This window comes from Lepidochelys kempii, chromosome 2, assembly GCF_965140285.1.
Source record: "Lepidochelys kempii isolate rLepKem1 chromosome 2, rLepKem1.hap1, whole genome shotgun sequence".
NCBI lineage: Eukaryota > Metazoa > Chordata > Testudines > Cheloniidae > Lepidochelys > Lepidochelys kempii.
In genome coordinates this window covers 38038834-38060025 of record NC_136381.1, presented here as the reverse complement: position 1 = coordinate 38060025, position 21192 = coordinate 38038834, and the positions used below count along the sequence as shown (strand labels likewise).

At 42.9% G+C, this 21192-nt stretch overlaps 1 protein-coding gene across 4 annotated transcripts in view; it reads left to right on the top strand.

Annotated features, from left to right (window-relative positions):
* The window catches only part of GRHL2 (grainyhead like transcription factor 2), a 103144-nt gene that overhangs the window by 69488 nt on the left and 12464 nt on the right, over positions 1-21192 (top strand). For 2 of the 4 annotated variants that reach the window (XM_073330419.1, XM_073330422.1), the window contains exons 9-13: positions 797-955; positions 12779-12866; positions 12955-13094; positions 15670-15701; positions 17505-17599. In XM_073330419.1, the coding sequence (XP_073186520.1) occupies positions 797-955; positions 12779-12866; positions 12955-13094; positions 15670-15701; positions 17505-17599 (514 nt within the window). The remainder of the gene's footprint in view (positions 1-796; positions 956-12778; positions 12867-12954; positions 13095-15669; positions 15702-17504; positions 17600-21192) is intronic. The other 2 variants (XM_073330421.1, XM_073330420.1) reach the window with 2 other exon arrangements.

The following is a 21192-nucleotide window of genomic DNA, read 5'->3' as shown; positions in this document are numbered from 1 at the left end:
AGAACAAAAAAATGGTTCCTCCCCAAAGATCTTACAATCTAAGTATAAGGCAAGAGATAGCAGGTGGATACAGGCAGACAGACCAGGGGAATACAAGGACAGAAGACAATATTCATCAGCATACCAGCTGCCTAACTGTTCTCAAGTTTTATATAAACTTCATGGCAAAGAAGAGAGCTAAGAAAGGATCGGAAGAAGGAGAATGAGGCAGCTTCACAGATGTTTATGAGGAGTTTGTCCCAAGTGTTTGGGGCAGCAAGATTTTTTTGTTTTTAAATTAACAATGTGTGGGGATAGGCCATGAAAGTAAAGACAAGTAGCTTATGTGTGATCAGCAAGATTTCAACGCAGCCTGGGTCTGAGAGGTCTGAGTCGAAGATGACACCCAGGTTATGGGCCTGAGTGACAGGGAGCATGTTGGTCATGTCCACACGATGGAGAGGGCTTGGGGAAAACACTGCGGGCTCTCTTTTGGCCATGTTGAGAATGAATTGATGGCTGGACATCCACAAGGAGATGTCAGCGAGATGGGCCAAGATTTTAGTTCAGAATGAAAGAGACAGATGCAGAGTAGAGAGGTAGATTGGCAGCACTGAGATAGTAGTTGACTTTAATAACAGTATCTTTTTTGGATATATGGTTTGTGTTGGTTTGGTTTTTAAATGAAATGACCTTTGCTTTAATCTTTGCCAGACATCTCCATAGGTCCCAAGTGTCCTATGTTTAGTAGCAATTTCAGAATAACAGTTTGCACAGCATTTTAATGTAACTTCTGATCTCCATCTCTCTGCTTCAGATTTTCATCACGGTGAATTGCCTGAGCACGGATTTCTCCTCTCAAAAAGGAGTGAAAGGGCTTCCTTTGATGATTCAGATAGACACATACAGCTACAATAATCGCAGCAATAAACCCATCCACCGGGCCTACTGCCAGATCAAGGTCTTCTGTGACAAAGTGAGTGAAGATGACATTGTGAAAGATGGAGGGAGCCCATATCCAAGGTCTCCTTTTTCTCTTTTAGGTGCTTGCTATCACCAATATTTGGAGTGGCTTCTCCCCTCTCCTCGTATAGGTTGGGGCCTGGGTTCTTTTATTTTTTCTTGGTGCATGGAGCCTCCACACAAAGTGACTCCTCACTGTGCCCTATACACAGGGCTGCAGTCCCTTGAAAAATCAATGATAACCCTACAAGCTGGAAAGGAGTGTAAATCCCAGGACACAGGGGACAATAAGGTAAATAATAGCAGCGCAGAAACACCCCTTCAAAAATAACAGTGTAACAAAGGGAGGGGGAACTTTACTGGGAACAGGAACATAGGATCTGGGAAAGGAAGGGATTAAGGTTAACTAATAAACATTTCTAAATAAACCATTTTCTGCCTCCTTATACTCACAAACTCCTCCGACCACACCTCATCCCCTGACACCTTAGCGGGGTTAGCCAAGGCTGCATGTGCCGAGATGGAGAGCTGCAGTGCAGTGACATTAACCAGCTTAACCAGAAGTCACCTTACTTTTACTTCACCCCTTGTTGGGCAGGGCCCCCTCCTGATTCCAGCCAGGCTTGCTGGTTTCCTGGTCTGAAATTCTCCTAGGGTCTTGGCTGGCTGTCGGTAGCTGTCGCTCTGTCTGGATGTTTTTCGCAATAGTGCTGCTGCTGCTTGATCCAGGCAGCTAAAGTCTCAGAGCATGCAAATGCCCTTCCAGGGAAGGGAGAATTCAGCAGGAACTCCCTGAGCTGCACTTTCTCTCTCCCAGCTCCAAAACTCAACAGAAACCCCAAAACCACCTTTCTTTGTCAGTCTGTCCCTTACCCGGTTTTGAGGCCTGGGACGTGCAGGAGCTCAAACTGGATGATCACAGTGGGTCCTTCTGGCCTTAATGTCTCTGAGTCTATCCACAGTGGATCAGCTTCAACAGGAGAGACAGAGGGAGACCCATATCAGAAGTTCCTATAACTCAGTAGTTAGTGCACTCTCCTGAGCGGTGGGAGACCCTTATTCAAATCCTTTCTCCACCTCTGGCAGAGTGGGGCAATTAAACCTGATCTCTCACATCCAAGGTGAGTGCTCTAACCACTGAGCTAAAAGTTATCAGATGGGCACCTTCTCCAGCCAGATTTTGAATGGGCCCTGATCTGGTGGGTGTGCTCAGAGGCAGGGGTGTGCACAGGAATTTAAAATTTTACCCCTTTGGGAGGGGCACGTTCTGTGCCCCCACCAAGGCCCAGGGTTGGAGGAGCTGTCAGCTCTCACCGTGGCCCCCGGGGCTGGAGGAGCTCATTCTCCCCAGCCCCTGCTGGGGCCAGAAGGAGCTCACTATCCTCCCTCCACTGCAACCCCAGGGCTGGGAGGAGCTCGCTCCTTCCCCACATTGTGGCCCTGTGGCTGGAGGAGTTCTGTGTCCCTGACAATTACCTGCTTGCCCCCACTTGTGCACACCCCTGCTCAGAGGCTGCCTACTGGAGCAGGCCCTGCACGCGACTTAGGCTGGTGAACACCTATCTTCCCCTCATTCATGAATTGCTCTGGGGTTGAGGCAGGAGACTGGCATCTGGACACTTAGAGGGAGGCAGCAGTGCACGTGCAAAGAGGCAGAAACTTAGGTTCCGAGGGAACTTTTACCCTGAAAACTTAGGTGCCAAGTGAGTCTAGGTATTTACAGGGTTCAGCTGGAGTTTTGTGGATTATAGTGGAGCCTCAAACTGGAATTTAGGCACCTGAACAAATCTGAGATGTGGGCACCTAAGTCTGGCAGTTGAGTGCCTAAGTGCCTTTGTGGATCCTGCCCTAAGTGACTTAGGCACCTAAGTACCATTGAAAGTCAAGGGGTCTCAGGAAGCTAAATCATTTAGGTGCTTTTGAAAATGTTACTCAGAATTCTGATTCCCATTTTACAGACGGGGGCAGAAAGTTAGAGGCACGCCAAGCCACAGGGAGTCAGTGTTAAAGTAAGTGTAAGATCTCAAGCGCTCCAGGCTTCTAGATCTTTCCTCAGATCACGATAGCACTCCCTCTCCTTTTATCCACTATCTCCCTCACAGATTCCCCCCTCCTTCTAGCACCCTCTTGGCAACAAAATCTTTGAAGGCTAATCAGGCAGTTTTATGAGTGGAGAAAAAATGTTGAAAGTAATGAATGTAAATGTATGCGCTGAAGTCATCTTAAGGCCTAAGTGCTATATTTTTAATTGTAACTTTGAATGTCAAATATTTACAGAGATTTAAAGCTACAGCTGGCTGTTAAAAGCTCAGTAAATATCAAAGGAATGAGTGTTTTTCATCTACCCATTTTTAAAAAGCAATTAGAAAAATATGAACTATTAAAAAAATTAAAAAAGGAAGAAAGACATCTAGAGCACAACCTCAGCAAGGGTGACCTGCAGATTTGAATTATAAATGTTCATTACTTTGACTATCTATCCACCTAATTGATACTTCACATTTCCAGGCTAGGAAGCAGGAAATGAATGCTGAGACATTTAATCAAAACCATCTTAAAGTAGGAGAAAACATCACGAGGGTAGTTAAAATGTTACACACATCAAAACTATGTTAAAGATGTGGGCTGGAGAGCTCAGGGGGATTGGGAACAGGATATAAAACCTTTTAACTGTAGGTTGTCCTAAAGGCTGATAATGACTGAGATTCATCCCTCTCTGAAGGATGTTTAGCAGCCTATGTGAAATGATTTGATGGGGTCTCAGTCCAGTTCTTAATGTGCAAGAGTTCACTTCACTAAACTCAACATCACCATTGGTGCTCACTGGCACTTTGTGTAGAGATTGGGTCCTGATTCTCCGCTCCGTTACGCAGGTATAAATCAAGATTAACTCCACTATGGTCAGTTTGAGTTACACTGATGTAAAATGCTTGAAAGTGAAAGGAGAATCAGGTCCCAAGTATTGGTTGGGCAAGGAGATTCAACTACCCTCTGTGCTCTCTCCTATACATACATGTGTAGTCTCATATTCACCTGGTTACCTCCTTCAGCATCAATCTCCTTATGAGATTTGATGGACAGGCCTGGCTTCTTTTGGTTCCCACCTCCCACTCAGCAGAGTGTAACTTCTTTATTTTCTTCCCATATGAATTTAGTTGGCAGTGCCTACACCCACCTTGCTTCTTTCTGGCAGGTCACCAGGTCAGCTTGGGAGAAAAATTCTAAGCACTGGGAAATCCCCACTTATTTGCCAGATAGTTGGAGACGCCCAAGAAATAACAAACACATTATATATATATTCAACAGAGTAATGTGGGAAGAAAATATAACATAACAGGGTAAAACATTACTCTTAGGGTCACAGCTGCCCACACTGATAATACCCAGGAATTTTCCCAGTCCCGTGACCTGATAGAGCAAAAGTCAAATTTAGTGTCCCATTGGTATGTGTACGTCGTAAGGGCCCTTGATGACCTGTGACAATGATATCTTCTGTAGTCCCAAAGCAACTTGGCTGATTGGGTTCAGTACAGCCCACAAAATTCACACATGAGATAAGGTGGTAAGTCCCTCAACAGGTTTAATAGGCAGCAGGAAATAAAATCCCCCAAGCCTTACCCCTCAGCTGGAGGACACAGTTCAGGGAATAGGGGGTTCCCCAAACAATTTCCCGGACTAGCTAACTAAAAGATGGTGCACTCACAACTCCACGAATGAACTTTGGACTCCTCAGCAACTGCAGAGAAGCTGATGATCACTGCTCTCAGGAACCCTCTTCCTGCAGGAATGAGGCTGATTCTGTTCCCGAGATTTCCCCTCACCACTAAAGGATGCAAGGCTCAAGGTGCAAATTATAATAACTCAAACTCTAATCTCCTGCCCTAGCGCTCAGATACACTCACAGTAGGCAGGCAGGCAGGCACGAGCAGCACTTGCCACGTGGCAGCTGTGTTTATCTCGGAGCTGGAGGGCCAACCCAGTCTGGCTGAGTAGGGCGGTTTCCCAACAGAAATCAGAATTCCATACACTGGGAGTTACCTTGAAGAGGGAAAGGGCCAGGCTTATGGCTATTGCTTCCAGGTACCCAGAAGCCAGTTCTCAGGGGAACCCTGCATGCAGGCCTGGGACTCAGGAGCTCACCCCACAGCCAGTCCTTCCCTTTCAGTGGCTGGCTCCAGATTCCTCCAAAAATGGCTTCTCCCCACTCACAACTCTCCTAGGGGCAAGTATCTCACTTCCTGTTGGTCAGGCTACCTCTTCTTCGAGGGCATTTACTTGTCAATCATTTGACTGTACTCCCCCCTCCCTGCTTTCTCTCAGGCACTGCTCCTCCTTTGAACAGGTGCACAGGTGACCATCCAGGCACCCTTCTACCACCCCCCACTTCCCCGAGCCAACAGGGACCCCTATTGCTCAAAATAGTCTCTTTCCCTCTTGGTTGCTCAGCAGACTCTGAGTCTGCCCTTGGCTCCCCTTCCAAGCAGGGATAGCGCCTCCCCGTGAGTGACAAGCACACAGATCCAGGAACCAAGTAAGCTCCTTGGGGGTTGGAAGATCCTTGGAAGCCAGACCTTCCTGAGGATGTAAACTGACTGTTTCAGAGTGACGGCAGACCAAAGTACTCAGTGGGGATTGCAGCAGCAGCCAATGCCCTTTGCATCCTGCTGAGGCAATCAGAGAAATTCAGGCAGCAAAAAGGAAGAAGAGCCAGATATGAGCTGATCAGAACAGCAAAATAGACAAGAGGTACTGTATTTTTACTACCAACAGTCTAACTAGAGCTTCTCTGGCTGGGTTTCTCTTACAATTCGGTTATGTGCCACCTAATGACACAGAAAGGAAAGGAAGAAAAGGAAATTTCTTTGTGCCTTTTGTTGCTCCTTTCCAGGATTAACAAAAAAATTACCATGAAAATAGTTTTTAAAAAGATAAACACACAACCCCTGAAGTATTTGCAAAACAAGCATTGCAGCATCATGCTGGGGAGCACATAGCCAGAAAATGAAAGTGACTAGAAAGTGATTGGGTTATTTTCGTTGCCCAAATAGGGGGAATTGCAAAGTGAAATTCTCCTTCCAGCATAAACAGTGAGACGCAAATACACTTTAATCATTTACGGCAGTGGTGGACAACCTGCGGCCCACAGGCTGCACGCGGCCCGTCAGGGTAATCCACTGGCGGGCCGCGTGACAGCGTTTACATTGACCATCCGCAGGCACGGCTGCCCACAGCTCTCAGTGGCCGCAGTTTGCTGTTCCTGGCCAATGGGAGCTGCGGGAAACGTCAGGCCACAGGGACGTGCTGGCCGCCGCTTCTCGTAGCTCCCACTGGCCAGAAATGACAAACAGCGGCCATTGGGAGTTGTAGGCAGCCAGGCCTGTGGTTGGTCCATGTAAACACTGTGTCGCGGCCCAACAGCCGATTACCCTGACAGGCTGCGTGCGGCCTGCAGGTTGTCCACCACTGATCTATGGTGTTGTTTGTAAAATAGGGAAGAAAACATTTAAAATGCTTTGTTTTTTACCTGCCAGTGTTGTTGTAAATAGCTGTCTGTGGTTACCATGCCTCTTCAGAGCCCGTGGAAGTCTAATATATTGACTAAGCATGTGTCTACACTACAAAATCACAGCTGTGGCTCTGCAGTTTTGCTGCTGTAGTGTGGACACTTCCTACGTTACAGCAGGGTTTTTTCCATCAATGTAGGTAATTAATCTCTCCAAGAGGCCATAGCTAGATCAACAGAAGGAGTCTTCTGTCAACCTAGCCACATCTACACCGGGGGTTAGGTTGACCAAATAATAGCCATAGGGTGTGGATTTTTTCACAGCCCTGAGCGATGTAGCTAGCTAGGTTGACCTAAGTTTTTAGGTGTAGACCAGGCCTTAGTCAAATCACAGATAAATGTGGCTAATTTTGAAGGCAAACTTCTAATTGAATGAATACAGTATAACTGAAACTCAGTATCAAAGTACTATAAGAAGAATCCTCAAATAAATAAAATTATATCCAAGAGTACATTTTATGTACAGCAATATTATTTACCAAGTATTGCATTTCTTTTGCATATCAGTTATGTAGGATCTGATCTAGCTTGTGCTTTACTTGAAGCATAACAGTAAAATGGTAAACATGGCAAAGGCATAACTGGTGATCCCTACATATTCTCCAGTGCTTTGTCCCTGGTGTTGTCTACCAAGTACTCTTCAAACAACCTGTATGGAGTTTCATTTTCCTACATGTTAATCCTGCTACCCTTAATGCTCCTTTACCGTATGCAGAACATTCATGCCTTCTTATCATAAAATGATGTAATTTTTAGGCCTTAATAAAATTACATAGGTTGTCAGGGAAACTTGCCACCAAGTCTATTTATATTCATGAATTGCAATGTGCTTTTACCACGTAGAATGGTAGAATTAGGGCTCCAGAAAGGTTTGATTCTTTATGTTACAGTTCTGTTAAAATAGTTGAAGAAGCATTTGACTCAGGGTACTTTGTTCACAGTACAATACTATGCTTTCCATAGGCATCAACTCCGTGGGTGCTCTGGGGCTGGAGCAGCCATGGGAAAAAATAGTGGGTGCTCAGAACCCACCAGCTACCCGCCGATCAGCTGTTTGGTGGGTCCTGCCATTCAATTCCTCCTCCTCCCTCCACCACCGATAAGCTGTTCAGTGGGGGCAGGAAGAGGCGGAGCAAGGGCAGGGTGCACTTGTGGGAGGTGCGGGAGCAGGGGCAGGAAGAGGCAGAGTGAGGGTGGGGCCGTGGGGGAAGGACTCTGGGTGGAGCGGGGATGGAGTACCCCTGGGGAAAGCTGAAAGTCAGTGCCTGTGATGTTTTCTTCCAAAGTCAAGAGGCCTAACCCCATATTCCTTACACTGATTGCTGTTCCTATTCTTCCCCTGCTCTCTACTTTGACACCAGCGCTATGGGTGGAAATGGATTTCCCTTTGTACATTATTACAGTACATCAACCTTCAGTGCTAAGTAGAGGAAATGTGGTTTCTGTGGGCTTGATCCTGCAATGCACTGAACATTCTGGCCCTGGTCCAGCAAAGCACTTAGCCACATGCTTAACTTTGAACATGGGAGTATTGCCCAGTAGGTTACAATTTTAATTACTTTGCTGGATTGGGGCAGAGTGCTCAGCACCTTGCAGAATAGAACCTTTTATGAATTTCAGATTTTGGGGGACAGACATACATTTCAGATAATCTGAAATTCACATACAGGGATTTGCCTGTATTATTAATAACTAGGGGCCTACCAAGTCACGGTCCATTTTGTTAAATTTTACAGTCGGAGGATTTTTAAAATAATAAATTTCATGAGTTCAGCTGTTTAAATCTGAAATTTCACGGTGCTGTAATTGTCGGGGTCCTGACCCAAAAAGGAGTTGTGTGGGTGGGTGGGTGGGTGGGGGGTTTGCAAGGTTATTGTAGGGGGTATTTCGGTCCTGCGGCACTTACATCTACGCTGCTGCTGGCGGCGGTGCTGCCGCCAGAGCTGGGCAGCTGGAGGGCGGCGGCTGCTGGCCGGGAGCCCAGCTCTGAAGGCAGAGCCGCTGCCAGCAGCCGCACAGAAGTCAGGGTGGCCTGGGATGGTCTTGCCACCCTCACTTCTGCGCTGCTGCTGGTGGGGTGCTTCCTTCACAGCTGGGGGCTTGGCAAACAGCCACCACTCTCTGGATGCCTAGCTCTGAAGGCAGCGCAGAAGGAAGGGTGGCAATACCGCAACCCCCTAAAATAACCAACCATTCCCCTTCGGGTCGGGGCCCCCAGTTTGAGAAACGCTGGTCTCCCGCATGAAATCTGTATAGTATAGGGTAAAAGCCAGATTTCATGGCAGGAAACCAGATTTTACGATCCATGACACATTTTTCAAGCCACAAATTTGGTAGGGCCCTATCAATAAATAACAGAAGAAGTAATGAGCATGTTGCTGCCATACAAAACTATGTTACTGTGCTTGTCTGGGTGAATCCATTCAGAGAAAAAGGCCAACAGCATTAATGTTACTAAGAAATAAAGGTATATGGGCCAAAAGCTCCAAAATCACATATGGATCCAAACTTCCACCAAATGGAGGAGTTTTGGAACAGACGTTATGCTTCAGGACCATTTTTCCAAAGAAGGGAGGGAGCCATGGTGGAAATAATTCAGCCTATGTTGTTGCTTTTTGGAATTATGACTGTTCATCCAGCTAGCAGTAGAGGGAGAAAATAAATCTAGTAAGGGATGCACATTCATTTATATGATTTGTCTGGCTATAGCCTGGTTTTTAGCCCAACATTTCTGTGCTGAGGACTGTTTCCACTACAGGGAAGCATTCAGTTAATATTAAAGGTCTGGTTTATCACATATCAATATTAGAAGATTCAGCCACAGAAATCCACCATCAGGAACTGTATGCTCTGCTAAAACTCCAGCCTGGCTCATTGTCTCAGCATCTAAAGCAAAGACAAGCGGAACAGGTCTGATTCACCACTGCTTTGCACTTTGTTTCATCAATGCCACTTCTGCTAAGCGAGTGCAGAATGCTAACAAATCAGAATAGTAGTTAGTTTTTACATTCATTTTGCATGCATGTAAGTGACAATGCAAGGTGCAAAGCAATGGAGAATTGTACCCAATGATGTGCTGTTAAATAGCTGATTCATTTCAGTGGTAGGCAAAGTTACTCTAGTTGGCTCAATCCTGCAAGGTGCTAAGTTCCTAGGCCCTATCCAATGCTCACTGAAATCAATGGGAATCTTGCAATTTCTTTTTGTGAATGTTGGCTCAAACCTTACTGCGAAGTGTTGAGTGCCCTGAACTTCTAATGAAGTCAATGTATTTGTAAAGCACATTTGGCACCATCTAGATGAATGGCACCAAATCAATGCAAGCTATATAGAAGAGAGGCCTTTTCGGAAACTGTCTCCGTCCTTGAAAGTTTGGATGTCTTATCTTGACACCAGTAACATTTGGCTTAAAAGGCAAAGCCTTCCCAGGCTCTGACCTTTCAGAAAATATTAAAGGAAAGCACTACAATGTATGTTGCTTGTAGTGTGAGAAATATCAATTAGGACAATGGGGGGAAAACCACCTCTTTTACAAATAATTGGTTCAAATTTGACAAGGGGACAAAGTATATTGAGAAAATGTTTACATGCTGATTTAAAAGAGCCAGTGTTGAGTTTTAGCCTGCTGATGTAGTAAGGACAGAATTTGAAGGTGCACGGCCAGATTCCAATGAAATCACTGGTTACTCTGGATTTATACCTGTTATATCTGAGATCAGAATCTGCTGTGCCATTTTCAGTCGGATTGTAACATTACGGTGGAACTGAGCTATACATTTGTTTTAGCCCCCTACTTTATATTTTGAACATTTTCCCATCTTTGTTTAACCATTTGTCCATTCACTAATAGTACCAGTGGAACTGTGAGGAAGGAGCCATTTGAGTGCCAGTGAGCACTCTATGGCTCCTCCATAGGTCTTCCACTTGCAGTGAGTATGGAAAAATCTATTTCAACAGTCAACTGAGTGGAAAACATAGGGGCCATTTTGAGTCTATATAGGCGAATTGCTGTGCTCTCTGCTACCACTCATTTTCAGTGTGCTTACATGGCCAATTTTTAAAGGAAAGTGGTGCTGTTAAAGAAAGCGGGTCAACAGACAGACATGGTAAGAGCTATGAAGCTTTTCAGCAGCAGCATGGAGACTGTATTTCAGTTCGTTAATGCACCCGTTGTACTTGTGCAGCTTTGTGCTGTTAATGACAGCATAAAAAGAGGTTGCAATATTGAATCAATTACCTTCCAGAGCAAGTAAGCTAAATGCCAACTTCTCCTCTGCTCTTAGTTACAACTGTAAACACAGAGGAACTCTTATTGAATCCATTGGAATTGCTTTGAACTAGCTCAGAGCATGGGGCTTGTGTATGGCACTTGATAGCAGTAGCAGAGACGACACTCACAGAAAAATACCTTTTTCTCCTTTAATGAGAAAAACTGCATTGATGCACAAAGTACACGCCCCTTTCTCATTAAAGAGACAGAAGTCTTTTTAATACAATATCACCTATTGGCATGTTTGTAAAGGTAATGGGTAGCTCCGTCCAAGTCAAGGAGAGCTTTGTTGTTGTCAATTGGAGCTGGATCAGGACTTAAATCTGGGTCAGAGGTTCCATGATAAATGTTAATTTTCAGGGATAAATAACTTGATTTTTTTTCTTCTCAAAATGAACATTTTCCATTTTCACTTTCTGGGTTGGCTCTTGGTCCCATTGCAGTCATCAGAAGTGCCATTCATGGATCATGTCCAGGGTTCTAAGAAGGTTAATGGCATATTGGGCTGCATTAGTAGGAGCATTGCCAGCAGACTGAGGGAAGTGATCATTCCCCTCTATTCTGCCCTGGTGAGGCCACATGTGGAGTATTGCATCCAGTTTTGAGGCCCCCACTACAGAAAAGATGTGGACAAATTGGAGAGAGTCCAGTGGAGGCCAACAAAAATGATTAGGGGGCTGGGGCACATGATTTATGAGGAGAGGCTGAGGAAACTGGGCTTATTTAGTCTGCAGAAGAGAAGAGTGAGGGGGGATTTGATAGCAGCCTTCAACTACCTGAAGAGGGGTTACAAAGAGGATGGAGCTTGGCTGTTCTCAGTGGTGGCAGATGACAGAACAAGATGCAATGGTCTCAAATTGCAGTGGGGAAGGTCTAGGTTGGATATTAGGAAAAAATATTTCACTAGGAGGATGGTGACGCACTGGAATGGGTTACCTAGAGTGGTGGTGGAATCTCCATCCTTAGAAATTTTTAAGGCCTGGCTTGACAAAGCCCTGGCTGGGATGATTTAGTTGGGTTTGGTCCTGCTTTGAGCAGGGGGTTGGACTAGATGACCTCCTGAGGTCTCTTCCAACCCTAATCTTCTATGATTTTATGTTTCTCAGCCTCCAGAATCATTTCATTCTCTCTTACTTTCTTTTGTAGGCTGATGCATTTAATTCTGAATAAGTACATGTGAATTTTACTGGCTCCAAGTGAACATCTCCCACTTTGATTAAAATAAAAAAGAGAAACTTCTATTTTTACTGTGAAAAAACTGGGGTATTTAATATCGAATGACAACTGTCTTAGAGCATATGGATTTTTACTTTGCTTAACAATCTGTCTGTACTTCTATTTATACAATCAATCTGAATAGCTTCAAAGGAGATTTTGCTGCTTGTTATGTCAATAACAAGGTTTATTTTATAAACTCCTTAGGAATGTATTTATATAACAGCCCATTGACTGCAAAGGAGCTGTTAGGACCTATTAGGTCAACACTATGCATCTTCAAAGTCTGTGTGTACTTCTCCATGTCTTTAAAAGTCTAATCATATCTGTTTACGTGCTTGAAGGCTGTGGCCTGTACACTCCTATAGGGACTAGATTCGTTTTCCCCACCATTGCTAATAATAATAATACCTAACTCTTATATAGCACTTTTCATCAGTCCTTCTTAAAGCGCTTTACAAAGCTAGCAGCAGTAGAGCTGCTGTACTAATGCAAATCTAGGGGATCCTAAGGGAAAGCTCACTGTAGACAAGGTTTAAAGGAATGCCAGTCCTGCAGGGTTCTCAGTTTAGTGCATAATGGAATGAAGCATCTAGGCTCTGTGAAATGATGCCGAGTTGGCCATTGTATTGAGTTTTCACTTGCCTGGGTTTATTTCACATTAACTTGATTCTCTCTTTTTCTGTTTAAGCCTTTCTAACGCACCCATGACCACGGTGTCTGTGCATCACGTGCAGTAGTTTTATTAGCTGATCCCTGTCGGGTAATATCTGTATTTTTGGTCTCAGGGAGCAGAAAGGAAAATCCGTGATGAAGAGAGGAAGCAGAACAGGAAGAAAGGGAAAGGCCAACCATCACAAGCCTCATGCAATAACTGTGAGTAAGGAAAGGCCAGTCCAGATAGCTCTAAGTCATGCTCATTATGCCTTTTATCATAATAACACTGCTTTGTGATCCTTATTAGCAGCCGAAGGGAAATTGTCTGCTCTCCCTCTGCAAAAAAAGAGTGACATCACCTACTTCAAAACAATGACTGACCTGGATTCCCAGCCAGTTCTCTTCATACCAGATATTCACTTTGGAAACCTACAAAGGACAGGACAGGTAGGAAACAGCAATGAGAAGTACAGGTGTCTGATAGTTATCCAGCTACATATGCTGTAAGACATACTTCATAGACTCAAAGCAGGGGTTTGGTGACAGGGTTTTTTGGTTTTGTTTTTATTTTAATTTAATGTTGCTCTTGAGTAGCCCTGTGGTACAGGTACACCAGGGAGACCTCAGAAGAGAGGGGAAACATTGTTCATAGTTCTACAGGGGAAGGAAGGAGTTAATTTAATATTTCTAGATTTTTTGAAGGGAGCGAATAGGAACTTCAGAATAGGAAGTTGGCATGGGACTGAGAGAAATAATTGTTTCTTGTCTGTGCTGATTGACTTTAGAGAGACTAGGTGGGTAATATCTTTTATTGGACCAACTTCTTCTGGTGAAAGAGACAAGCTTTTGAGCTTACACAGAGCTCTTCTTCGGGTCTAGGAAAGGTACTCAAGTGTCCCAGCTAAATCCAAGGTGAAACAGATTGTTCAACATAAGTAGTTAACACATATTGTGAGAGACTTTAAGAGATAATGTGCCCCCTTGTGGTAGAAGAGACAACCACTCCCAGGATGATTTAAAACAATGACCAATATGATCAAACGTTAACTTCATGTCAGTCTGTCAGGTTTTTGCTGTCTTTAAAAGTAGTCACAAGGAACAAACTCCCCTAATGTCATTATATATGATGCCTGTCACCTTCATATCTGTATTTACTTAGAAGAGTCTTGCACACATATAGGTAGAGATAATGAAACTCTGGAGATCAAGGGTAATGCTCACAATCATTACTTCTATTGTTCACAAGCATGATTTACCTTCTTTAAAGACCTGTGAATTAAATACCACAGAGTCTTTGCTGGCTTGAGATGTTAGAGCCACTCCTTTAGCTCCTTGGGAGAGCTGCAAACCTGAATTCTAGCTCATCCTTTTTCCTAAACATAGCATATTCCTAAACATGAATATTTTAACTGTGTACTGCTTAGTGGATGGAGTGAAAGCTTAGTAATAGGGACTGCCAAATCTGTGTCTAGGTATGTGCACATCTCACTAGAAATGTAAAAGAAACGAAGACTAAAGTGACATTGAGTATGAGTTTATCATTAATTTTTAAAGCAGCCAGCATTGCAGAAGAGATTATGAAACGCACATAGACCTTAGGCATCATGATCACAGCTGCCACTAAAATTATTCACCAGGAATGGAAAGACTCCCACTTATATGTCAGCACTGGGTACCTCCTATTCTTGTGACTTTCAAATGTGAAAGTGTATTTGCGTCAAAATGTAAATAGAATTATTCCTTACTACATGGAATGTAAATAATTTTCCAAATTAAAATGGAATATATCATATTCTTTCTGACTGCATGCTCATAGATAATATTTATCCCTATTTGATACTGCTGTATACTAGGGTTTTCTGGGCATCCTAATGTTTTTATCCTTAGCTATTTTTTGTGTTTTGTATTTTACAAAACCTCCTATTTCTTGGTTCCAAAATGTTTTATTAGAACAATATTTTGGAGTTATATAACACCTTTCATCTGATGATCTTATACTACTTTACAGATATTAATGGATTTAGCCTCCCCACACTTCTCTGAGGTAGGGTCAGTATAATCCGCCCTATGGTACAGCCACAGGGGGTTAAAAATCCACTCCTGCAAGATGGCAAGTGCCCTCATCTCCCACTGAAAGTTTCAGTCGGAGTTGAGTGCAATCAGCACCTTGCACATTCAGACCATAGGAGACATGTCCAAGCTCAGTCAGGAAGTCTGTGGCAGAACCGAGACTAGAACAGCGGTTTTTAGTTCTGTGCTTTAGTTCCTAGTTTTCAATGTTAGTAGAAAAAGCGAGCATTCTTACCTACCAGTAAACATTCTTACCTATCTACTTACTTATCTGCTTTGCAGGGGGGTTGTGAGGACTATGATTGATCTAGTGTTTTATACAGCACCTGAAACATGGAGAATGCTATGAAAATACTGAGCATGATTTGTATCTCTGCTACAGACTGTCCAGGACCCTGGCTGGTTTAAAATGGTGCCACTGAATTCAAGCTGTGCTAATTTACAGGAGCTGAATATCTGGCCCTGTGTATAGGTGCATCATGCTAGAAACAGATGTGTACCACATATACTAATACTATTTGCATATCCATTAGTGCCTTTGATTTTTTTATCAGTTTTTATATTTTAATTAGCTTCCTTGACATCTATTTTATATATAAAGCTTGTGATAGCTGTGTTGTAAATCACATTGGGGTTATTTAGGCAAGTAGTAATCTGATTTTCAGGATTGTTATACTTTTCTAATGATTGAAAGAATGATGTAAACCGGACTGGAGAAGATTCTTGTCAAAATGCATTGAGGTACCTCCATTGTGGCATACACAATAGTAGTTGTTCTAATCCACATTTTCTTCAGGTCACAATTAAAACCATAGACAATTGTTTTATACAAGGGGGGGGGGGAATTAACAGATGCAAAATTCATACTGTGTCTCCTCTCCTTTTTTGAGCTCTTCCATACAGCAGATATCCATGCTGTAGCAATAAACTTGTTCCTTTTCCACCCCTACAGGTTTGCTATAACATAGATGATGAGAGAGAAGGGTAAGATATTTATTGCTTTGCAATAAAGTTTTGCAGCCAGTAGTCCAAACCCTTGCGAATCAGGCACACAACCACAGAGTCAAATAAACGTGAACCTTTTTTTCCTTCCTGTTCTCTGTTCATAACTTGCGGAGTTGAGAAGGCAAAGTTTTTTTTATTTTGACTACTGTTTTCCTCCACGTGGGCTGGCTTCTTTTTATATCTGTTTATTTTTACAGTCCATAATAAAATAGTGCATTAAGCAGGAAGCGTCAACACACAGTCAATACAATGTATTGGATCATAACATAAAATAATAACTTTACATTTATATTAGTACCTTACACCTTAAGGAACCCCAAACCACTTTAAAATTTTTCCATGTAGCAATTGCTTATAGCCCCATTGAAAAGCAGGAAGCTCTTGGGTGGAACACAGAAGCTGCTTAACAGTGCAGAGCAACATGTGACACAGCTGTGTAGGGGAAGAAGTGGATCCATGTCCACTACAAACGCAGAAGGGTTTTAAGTCAGCTGGATCTAGTTAGGTCCGCATGTTGGGGCCAGCTCCCCTACTCTTGCAAACAAAACGGAATTTTTCATGGTACCAAGTGGCCCACTCTCAATTTTGACTTACCCTGAAGATTGTAGCTCCTCTATCATAGTGCCCCCTAGCAGCATGCAGAGGCATTAGCTCAGTGTGAACGTAGAGGAAGAATGCCCCCTACGGAACCGCCACAATCGCTTCCTGCAGCCCCTTTGGCTTCTCTGGTGGTCTCCCAACCAGGTACTGACTGTTTGAGCCTGTTTAAATATGGGGAGATCACAGTCAGAAGTTTAAAGGTTGCAGACTGCAATCACAACCCCTTTCCATTTTACAAGTTATGAATTCTCTGCATTAACTTCATGTTCCTCCTTCTTTTCTGTTTTCTTTACAAATGAGCATGGTGTTGCCTTTTAAACAAGTGTAAAGAACAGGAGTTTGGAATACTATTGAGCAAGGCTCAGCCATATACATTACAGGGTATTATTGGCCAAGAGAAGCAAAATCCTACATTCAAATTGATGGCATTTCTCTTTCTCTGTCTGTCTGTCTGTTTGGATATAGTGCTTCCAATAACACATTCAACAGATCAAAAAATTGGTGGATGGCAGCCATTAAAAGCTTCCAGCATAACAATACCCCAGTCTCATCTCTGCCTGTCTTCCCAACAGAGTTTCACATGTTGATGATTTATCTCCCAAACACAAGAAAAGGAATAAAATGCAGGGTGAGGGAGGGGAGATGGGGGGCATACAGAATCCCAGGTGGGGAGAATGGAGAAGCTGGTATGGGGAAGGGGGGAATGAAGGAGAACACAGAGACCTGGCATGGGAGTAAGGGGGGATGTGGTGCATAGAATCCCTGGAGAGGGAAATGAGGGGATAGTGAGGTACATACCCTGGCATGGTGGAAGGGGAGGGGTGTTTCAGAGCGTCCTTGAAATAGAGGAAGGTGGGAGAGTGACTGTATAGTGACATCAGCAGCTAGGTCTTTCTTTTTTCATGCTCCTTCCTCATATGTTTAAACAGATATTGGCCGTTGTAATTTGTATTTAATATTGGGAAACATTTACCTAGCATAGTCATTCTGGGCAATTCAAGAGGCTTGGATAGTTCAGAGAAGAATCAGGATCTAAATCCTTGCAATTCTTGCTCTACCATTCCTTGAGAAGCTAGTGGGAGTTTTGCTTGATTATGAAGTGAGATGTAAACTGTCACTGTTGTCTCCTCTCTTGTTGGGAGGACAGTATTATGACAAAATAGCTGTGTTCTTATTTTCTAGTAGCAGCATCCTGGTTAAAAGGATGTTCCGGCCTGTGGAGGAGGAGTTTGGCCCATTGCCTTTGAAACAAATGAAAGAAGAAGGACTGAAAAGAGGTAATAATTAATTACCAGGAAAATAAATTCACTGGGCTGCATTCTTCACTCATGCAGTCTAGGGTGAACCAGAAATTACTCAAATGAAAATCAGTGGAGTTACAATGGTATAAAAATAGAGTAAGTGACGGGAGAATCAGGCCCACTGTCACCACACCAACTGTTATACCAGGAGACGTCCTAGAACATGCTAAGTGTAATTAATAGGTACTAGTTTGCATGCCATCTTGAGAAGGGGTACACAAATGTGATTGTATAAAATATAAACTGTCCAGAACGTTTCCCAACCCTTGAAACAGACTTTGAGGTTCAAAAAAGTTCCCCTGACAAATCCTTCACTATTTATTTTTTATTTGTATTCGTCATGGCACTTTCTTGTTCTGGCTAGGACTGTGATACAAAGGACACAATACACTGGGTCAGATACAGAGATCCAAGCTCCTGCTGACTTTATTGGGAGATAGCCTGAGTAAAAACTTTGTAAGGATTAAGGATTTAGTCCAATAAGAGAGCTGCTTTCACGAGACTTTCAGTCAAATATTGCTGAAGACTCTAGAGGTTTGAATAGTTCAGATCAGTCAAACCTGCCAATGTGTTGAGATTGTGAGTGTGTGTGTGTCTATCCTTGACAATATTAAGACAACAAAACACAGAGTTGTGCTACACATCGGTGTCCTTTCACCTTTTCAGGAATGTCTCTCCATGTGCTTAGATCTGTGGTTTTTCTTTGTTGGCCGTGGTGGTGATGTACATGAATCTGTGAAGGGTATCATATGTACCAGGTGGATACTGTTGTCTGCTTAGAATTAATGAGCAGAAAGATTTTTAAAAATCAAAATGAAAATGTGAGATAAGCCCCAAGCAAAGACCCAGATCTGACCAAACTAAAGCCTTGGTCAGTTCAGATTTGGGGGTGTTGGCACCACCCATTCAAAGCAGAGGGGCTAGCTGCCAGGGCTGGGTGTGAAACCCTTTTCTTCCTATCCACTGGGCCTAACAAAGAATTCCCATCTAACAGCATGGTGAACTGACATGAGAGAGATACTTTCTTTGATTCCTTCAGTAGAGTGATTAATTTATAATATGGTTCAGGAAGATCACACAGGCATGCACATAGGAGCCATTGTTGTAAAGATCAAAGACACCTGTGTAATTCAGTTCTTGTTCTGTGATTTGTTGTTTTAACGTTATTCAGGATTCACAGCTATGTCAGGGTGAAGAATTCAAAACAAAAAACATTTTAATAGTGACAAAATTTGAACAAATTAAAGCCAGCAGCCTTCAGCTGCCCTATTTTCACTCTCTTTCATGCCGTGCTACCCAGAGGGTTTTTTTTTGCTGGTCCCAAGCCAGGCCTCTTCCAGCTTGCCTTCCTGTCCTGGCAGACTTTCTGCAACCTGTCTCAGATTTTCTACCCAGAAAAGTGCCTTGTCTTTCTAGCTTATGTGTCTCAACAAAATCACTATAAATTACTAGAAAATAGTTTGGGTTTGTAGGGTCATGTGAGCTGTTCACATGGAACACAAAACCCACCCTAAAGTATTGTCTACACTGAGAATTTGCACTGATGTAGCTGCACTGGTACAAACCCCAAGTGTAGACATGGAAATTCATGATAATACATACCAGTGGAATTCACCCCCTTCTTGAAGCTGGGGTCAGATCCACCAGCGCAAAGCATATCTTTACTTGTGTAAACCACTTCTCCCTCTTTTTTGTTACATAAATCACAACTTTCTCCATTGTCAATTATCCATAACCCACAACACAACACATTGCACTTATTTGTCACACCTTGGTTATTTATATCATACCTTGGTATGTTTGAAAGCTGAGAGGCATGAGGCTAAAAGTTTCAAAGTGTGTGCCCAAAGTTAGGCTTCCAAATTCCTTTTTTAATTCTTATGTGGCATCTCCATTACTGGAGGTTTGCCACCATGTTAGCCCATTCTCTACAGCCCTCTGCTAATCTCTTTGTGGATGATCAGTCCTTTTGATCCACACAGGGTACCACATCATCCATCCAAGATCTTCTTTGCCTGCCTCATGTTCTCCTGCCATCTACTTTCCCTTCCTGCTCCCACAAACATGCATCACCTGCTGAATCCCTTAAAATGCATCCTGCAAATTGAATCTTTCTTTTCATAAGGTCCCAGTATTTGCTGAGTTCCAGTCATCTCCATTAGTTTTTAATTGATTATGCAACATATCCATTATATTTTCAGAATTTTTGTATAACATCATAATTCAAATTCATATTTAGATAGCTAAATTAGTGGCCTGATTTTTCAAAAGTGCTGAACATCCGAGCAGCTTTGGTTGAGTTCAGGGGAGCTGCTGGGTGCTCAGCATTTTTGAAAATTGGGCTGTTTATTTAGGCACCTAAGTATAAATTTAGGAGTCTGCCCTTAGGGACCATATTTGAAACTCTTGGTCTTAGAGCATTAAGTAACACAGTGCAGTCCAGAGCTGGGAAGACAGTAGGTACTGAATATTTAGAGCCGGGGACAGATAGTTTTAGAGGTTACAGTTTTTCTGATTTGCCCCTACACACAGCTCACTGTCTAGTATTATATGTAGCTTGTCTCTAACACTGTGATTTATTCTTTGTAAGAGAGATTGGCTAGATGACATGCAAATAGTGACAGTATGGTGGACACTTAATCAGATGGGATAAGAGATGTTTGAATCACATAACCGAGTGAATCAATGACAGAATTCCATTCACGCCACTAAAACACCATATATTTACAACTCCGTGTTCTGTGTATGCATAGCAGTGATTCAGGATCCCCATTATCCCTGTAATGGATCTTTCGTTCAACATAATGTTCTCTGACATTCTCAGTACAGCAAAGATTTTTAACTTTAACTACCGTAACGTTAGCATTTGATTGAGTGATTTCCCCCCTTTCAGATGTAAGCTGAAGGTTACCTGGGAACTGTTTTGAGTCACCAAAAGGCCATTCTTGAATAAGCAAACAGTGTTACTACATACCATCAGATAGATGAGGCTCCCTACATTTCACTATTACATGGATTTTTAAGGCATGTACCTATCCTTGGGTGCACGTTATGTGGTTCTATAGTAGGGTCCTTAACATTGCTAAATACGAGGAGCAAAAACATCATGATCCCCTGAAGCCCACAGTTTTAAGGCCGAGAATGGACAGTGATCTTCACAGCTAAGTATGAGCTCATTTCAGTCATCTGAAAGCCTGGGCAAAGAAGTTGCAATTCCTTCTAATGTGTCCATGTTCACACTTAAACATATTTCCAGTGGGAATTAAAGCCAGTGGCACTGGCTTGCTATGGCAAATACCCTTCTGCCTCTGTCTTAGAGTTGAGGTAATTCTATTGTAAAATTAATATAATCTGGTGGAAAATACCCTCCAGACTCTAAGGGTTAAAAACTAGTCTCCCTTTTTTGCATTTCCAATTTGTAGGTACAAATAATGGCTGGTGCAGTTTGTTACATGGACCTCTAAATATCTGATAAAATATGTATATGTGCATGTAATATACATTAATTAATATTGAATTACCTGGTTGTTTGAAATAAACTGTCCTGTTAGAAACAAAATTATCAATAT